Source organism: Erpetoichthys calabaricus, chromosome 9, assembly GCF_900747795.2.
Source record: "Erpetoichthys calabaricus chromosome 9, fErpCal1.3, whole genome shotgun sequence".
Taxonomy (NCBI): domain Eukaryota; kingdom Metazoa; phylum Chordata; class Cladistia; order Polypteriformes; family Polypteridae; genus Erpetoichthys; species Erpetoichthys calabaricus.
In genome coordinates, this window is record NC_041402.2 from 124,866,503 (window position 1) to 124,872,820 (window position 6,318).

A 6,318-nucleotide genomic window follows, 5' to 3' on the forward strand; every position below is an offset into this window, starting at 1 on the left:
AATACCATTAACTTAGGTCAATGTGTCACATTTTTCCTGCTGGAATCAATGCAAAATTCACTTCTGCTACAATTTATTAACCTATATAGTAACAAAAACATCCTCTTCTCTTTCAGAAAACGTCCTTTGTCTCCTCAACCTAAAGTGTCTGGTAAAGCCTCCAGTGTGTCAAACAAGCCTCCTGAGGCTGCAGCTGCCCCTGCACCCAAGTCTGGTAAAGCTAGCACTCTGTCCCGGCGTGAGGAACTCCTGAAGCAGCTGAAGGCTGTGGAGGATGCCATTGCACGAAAAAGAGCAAAAATCCCCGGGAAAGCGTAGTAAACAGAACCGTTTCCGTTTGGAGATTGTTGTTTATAAAAAAACAAACACAGGAAAAGCAAACTACTACTGTGTACATTCTGCACGCTGTGGAGGAACCTTCTAATTAAGTGGCAAACGTCCCATTCCCCCCCGCTCTCTATCAGATTTCTTTGCCGTGGACTGTGAATATTAGATATTTGTCAATCTTAAGGAAAATGTCCAGAGAAGCGGTGACACAAGAATTTCATGAAAAGAACACTTCAGTATGCGTGATTTCAAGAAACAAAATGGCAGACTTTAAAGTCTGAGCTCCCAAAAGACGATGCTTTTCTTAACCAATGACCTGTATACTAGTAAATCTGTGTGTTTAGTGGTGCGCCATTATATACAGTACAATGTACGATTATACGAGAAAATAAGTGATGTGAAGTCAAAGAAATTTTGGGTTTTAATCTTGCAAAATATTTTTTCTTAGTTCTCCTTCATATCCATTGTTTATTTTAATGGTCCCATATTTTAGTAAAATAAGAATTTTCCTTGTCAATAACAGTTGTTAGTCTACTAGGAAAAAGGCAGCATCTTTTTTCCTGGAAAGTAAAAGAATAATAAATAAACTATTTTGATAAAGAAATGTTGATTTCTGTGTGTGTGTGTTCCCTTAATTGAAAGATGATGTTGGTGCAAACAATAAAAATATTTTAAGAGTCTGGTAACATTTAGTTTTAAAATTAAAAAAAAAAAATCTTTAAAGTGACCTGCACTGCATGGACTATTGCTATATTTTTGCATATTGCAAATCTTTTAACAGAAGATTGGCACAGGCCATATTTATTTTTTCCCCCTAAGTGCCATCGTTGAATATTTGTACGCAAACTTGTGTAACTCCAGTTGTTCACATGGCATTTCTGTGTCATTATTGCTGTCTGATCTTAGTTTAAATCTGCTGACTTTTGGATTCTGCTCAACATTATGAAGACTTCATTTTCTTATTGCTAATGGACACTTTTGGAAGAACATTTTTGCGTCATTCTTAATTTATTTTTTACTGTGTATATTGAAGCTCATTTCATCATTATATGAATTAGCACGCGTTTGTCCTGGAGCTACAAATAATGGGTGTGGTTTCTTTAATGCCAGAAGTTAATTATTGTGACAAAGTATCAAACATTTCAAGGTTGGTCCATTTACTGTAATCGTAGAAAGTAAGTACATTCTGATGATGTCATATGCCACATATTGCGCAGCCTGCCTGCCAGCCATGTCTCTGTCAGGACTTCAAAATGTGCTTATTTCCTGCCCAGTCTGGAAGGCCAAAAATTCAGACCTTTTACAATGTGAAAGCAAGCAAATCACACCTTGGAATGTTCAGATTTTAGGGTTAAAGGTGAAACTACCATCACTAGAACTGTGTTATTGCAGTGCAAAATGTGAATGGTACATGTTTAATATAAGGAAGAATGATATTTTCTTATTTTTGTAGATGTGTTAACTGCAGGTCAAATAATTCATTTCTTAATTTTAACTTGTTAACCAAATGGAAATGGAAAAAAAACAGTCTTCAGTTTAGTGAAATGTTTAATTTGAACAGTTTATTTGCAATTCCTGTACAATACATTTGAGCTGTGTTACATATTTCATTCTTTGTACGAAAGTTTCTAGCTTTTATAGTGTCTTGGCATGAAAATATGAATTGTTTAGAATCTTTTAAATAAAGGTTTGACTTTTTTTAGTATTATTTCCATGTACACTTTTATTCCTAAATGCCCCCTCACCTCTTTACGGTCACATTTCTATACATGTTAGCTTTAAACATTCATCATTATATGCTTATAGATCTAATCTCACCAGTGATGCGCTTTTCCTGCCCAGGCTTCCCTATACCATGCAACGATCACCAGTTTCCTCTGGGGAATTCCCAGGCATTCTGTGACCAAGTGTGTTCTGTGTCATTTCTCAATGGGACAGCTCTGACCTGACACATCTCTAGTTGAAGGTGCCCCCAGTCCCTGCCCGTAGTGCCACCTTAGTGCTATACTGAAAAGATGTTCATTCTCTTGTGGTTAAATTTATCTGCAAAATAACAAACACTGATTTCTGGGAGAGGAAGATGACCCCAAATTTGGAGGTGCTGGTTCTCATTCCAAAGTTCACAGTTAAATGAAGCCAAGAGTATATCATCACCTACAAATGGAAAAGATGCCACCCTCAGGGTGAGGTGTCCTAGCTGAAGGCTCTCCCAGCCTTAGGTGTACCTTGAAATTCTGCCAATGAACATGGCAAACAGGAGACCTTGTTGGAAGATTCTTGCCGAGTTTTTTCTCCAGCTTACTGAAGGAGCTTGCTGACATCTGGAGGGTGGATGGTTATGGAAGACCACGATTCAGGTCAACAGTTGTGGGGTCTCAATGCCAGGGTGTGGTAACACATTTTCATAACACGTTAAGATAATACTGTTTTGATACAGTAAAGCAATCAGTGCTTAACTAGGAGCTACAAAAACTGCTTAGAACTTTATCGAGCCCAAGAAATATTTTCTCCCAGTCTGCTGTGGTATAAAAATGAAAAGAAGACTTATGAGTAGACAGACTCTGAACAGAAGCTTTTAAAACCCGCTATTTGTCACTGTGTAAAATACAGTAAATGTAATGAAAAGTTGAAAGTCTTCATCAGGCCCAACAGCCAAATAAACATTTTTTTTCTGCATTCGTAAGGATTATTAGGAAATCCTAACGAACTTTAAATACCATATGGGACTACAAGTCTGAAATTCCCACTCTCAGCCTGTTTTGACTAGCCTGGCCGAGAGCACTGGGGCCTGCAAGTTAATGAAATAGGGAGTTACTAGAAAGATTTTTCTTTTTGGTAAGATTTAATAATGTAACTGGAATCTTAGCATGCCAAACAGTGGTTACAATTGCTCACATAGGAAATGCCTTGTGTGTGTTTTTTTTTTTTTAAGTCACATATTAAATATTTCACTTAATATTCACTTTATCTTCTGAACTGCTCAAATCTAAAGTTCTACCTGAACAATTAATTTTGCATTATTTTTTTTAGTTTTGAAAGTTTTAGAAACAAATTATTTTCACATCCATAATGTAGCTTGCCTTTGTTCATACAGAATAACGAATTCTAGATTTTGTCAATCTGTGTGTTGCCATTCGGATATGCCTTCCTTTACTTCCTGTAACTTGCTCAAGCTGGTAAAACACCAGCAAGTGAAAAAGTATCACTTTAACACCATCTCTTGTGGCATCTCTTTGGGCCACGCCTGATTCAGAGTAGGTGAGAGCTATCAAGGGCACCTTTTGTTATCCTCTACGAGCTTTTGATACCTGACTATCTTTTGTGATCCCAAGACAGAGAATGCATGAGCTTTGATCGGCTAGCTACTGTTTTGTTTTCTTTAAAAAGTGACAGTTTCACATTCCTAATGTGTCTGCGTCTCACCGAGTTTCGGTAGTTAGGTAGTACTATGTGACACAGATTGGAGATTCTATGGTGAGGAAGAGTTACCCACTTACAAAAGATGGGTAAAAAATTACTCTAGAATTGCTTACGATTGATCACCACATAAAAGTATATCTGGACCTAAATACTTCTTATTGCATTAATATAACCTTATTTAAAAAAAAAAAAACAAAACATTGTTCAATAACATGGAACATTTTCAACTCCCACTTATTTCATTACAGCATCATTTTGAGCTGAAGCTCAAACATTTGAAATAATGTAAAAGCCAGCCATGGATGAGACCCCAGCCCATCACAGGACACCCTCTGGCTGGCCCAGTTTAGAGTCATCAAATGTCCAATACTACAGCTGGTGGTCGTGCTACTAACCTTAATCCTCCCTCCCTTCCTTTTGTGATTCTTCTTTTGGCTTTTATGACAGTTGGGCCTCTCTCACCACTCTTCAGTCTTAAAGAGACCCCACTTACTGGCCGGTTTTGGCAAGGGTGAGGTGGCACCACAAATGGAGTTTGTTGTTGCTTACTGTCACTGATGCTTTTTCTAGGGTAGTCTTTTTTTCTTACTGAAGTCAAATAAAAATATAAAAACACAAACAGTCAAGTGTCTCATATCCACCTAAGAAGAAGGAATTGTCCACACATGTTCAGAAACTGTGTTTCAGGGTCACATTGAGATGCCTCCTTGACATAGGGATGGTTTCCCACCATTCCTGTTGGGCAGGATTCTTGATACTGCGACTAGGAAGAGACTGAAAAACACCATTTTTGAGTCATCTGGACATGTGTTACTTTTTCAAATCACAAGGGTCTCAGACTCACTTCCTGGAAGGCCACGGTGGTTGTAGGTTTTCAGTTCACCAAGTTTCTTAGCTAGAAATGAAAACCTGCAGCCAGTGGGGCCCCACAGGAACTGGCTTTGAGACTGCAGGGCTATGACATCCATAATAAAATCACAGGCTTTAATAATAAAAGAGCAAACCGGCATCTTAAACATTTCATTCCTTTTTAGATGCAAATAAAAGAGCAAATAAAAGAGAGAAGTTAGCAATGATGCACTTCCCCACTTAATTCTGATGGCCCAACAATGAATTTTGAATTTGTACTTTTAAAACAGTAATATTTCATTTAGTATATCAGTCAGGACTTGCACAACTCTGAATTTAAAATAAGTCCACCAAGGAAGTTGCTTCAGTTCTTCTACATTCTAACTAATGCTGCAATCTCTCATTACGTCTTTACTGTGCTATTGCATTCTTCAGATCAAAGCTGTGGACCTGATTTACAAGTTTGCTTTCAGTTATCAAGAGAAAGTCAAGATGTCATAAATGACAATGTGCTGTAGCTTCAGCCTGTAGTGATGATGTAATGCTGAAGGAAACATTTTATCACATGTAAATAATATGCCAAAGCCAGTTTCTGGGGTTCACATGAGTGATGCAATTGTTGAGATGTTACACTAACAAAACAAGAGGCTTGTCATTTAATAGATGTGCTTAGAAACACCTTGTGCAATAAATAAGAATGGTGGATTGGCCAGAAACAGGCCTCCCTCAGACCCTCAAGCTGCAAGAACATCCACCAGTTTTGCAAGCACCATATTTAACATTTCCTTCTTTTATTAAATGGCGGAGGTGTACTCTCTGACAGCCTGATACAGTGTCTTGAAACAAAGAATACATTTAGAGTTTAAAATAAAATAAAGCTAAACTACATTTTTTTTTTAAATTTTAGAAATAGTTTTAAATAGTCTTGTTCCTCATTTACACTCACCGGCCACTTTCTTAGGTACACATTGCTAGTACCAGGTCGGACCCCCTTTTGCCTTCAGAGCTGCTGTAATTCTTCGTGGCATTGACTCAACAAGGCGCTGGAAACATTCCTCAGGGATTTTGTTCCATATTGACATGGTAGCATCACGCAGTCGCTGCAGATTTGTCGGCTGTACATCCATGATGCGAATCTCTCATTCCACCACATCCCAAAGGTGCTCTATTGGATTGAGATCTGGTGACCGTGGAGGCCATTTGAGTACAGTGAACTCATTGTCATGTTCAAGAAACCAGTATCAGATGATTTGAGCTTTGTGACATGGTGCGTTATCCTGCTGGAGGTAGCCATCAGAAGATGGGTACACTGTGGTCATAATGGAATGGACCTGGTCAGCAACAATAATAAGGTAAGCCAAGGCCCAATTGGTATTAAGGGGCAGAAAGTGTGACAAGGCGGCACGGTGGCGCAGTGGGTAGCGCTGTTGCCTCGCAGTTGGGAGATCTGGGGACCTGGGTTCGATTCCTGGGTCCTCCCTGCGTGGAGTTTGCATGTTCTCCCCGTGTCTGCGTGGGTTTCCTCCGGGCGCTCCGGTTTCCTCCCACAGTCCGAAGGCATGCAGGTTAGGTGGATTGGCGATTCTAAATTGGCCCTAGTGTGTGCTTGGTGTGTTTGTGTGTGTCCTGTGGTGGGTTGGCACCCTGCCCAGGATTGTTTCCTGCCTTGTGCCCTGTGTTGGCTGGGATTGGCTCCAGCAGACCCCCGTGACCCTGTGTTCG

The 6,318-nt window shown here is 39.3% G+C and overlaps 1 protein-coding gene across 1 annotated transcript in view; it reads left to right on the forward strand.

Moving 5' to 3' along the window:
- Nucleotides 1–366, forward strand: part of zc3h18 (zinc finger CCCH-type containing 18) — a 154,755-nt gene extending 154,389 nt beyond the window's left edge. The window contains exon 19 of the mRNA XM_051931485.1: nt 117–366. Within this exon, the coding sequence (XP_051787445.1) occupies nt 117–318 (202 nt within the window). The 3' untranslated portion in view covers nt 319–366. The remainder of the gene's footprint in view (nt 1–116) is intronic.
- Nucleotides 367–6,318: the final 5,952 nt, after the last annotated feature.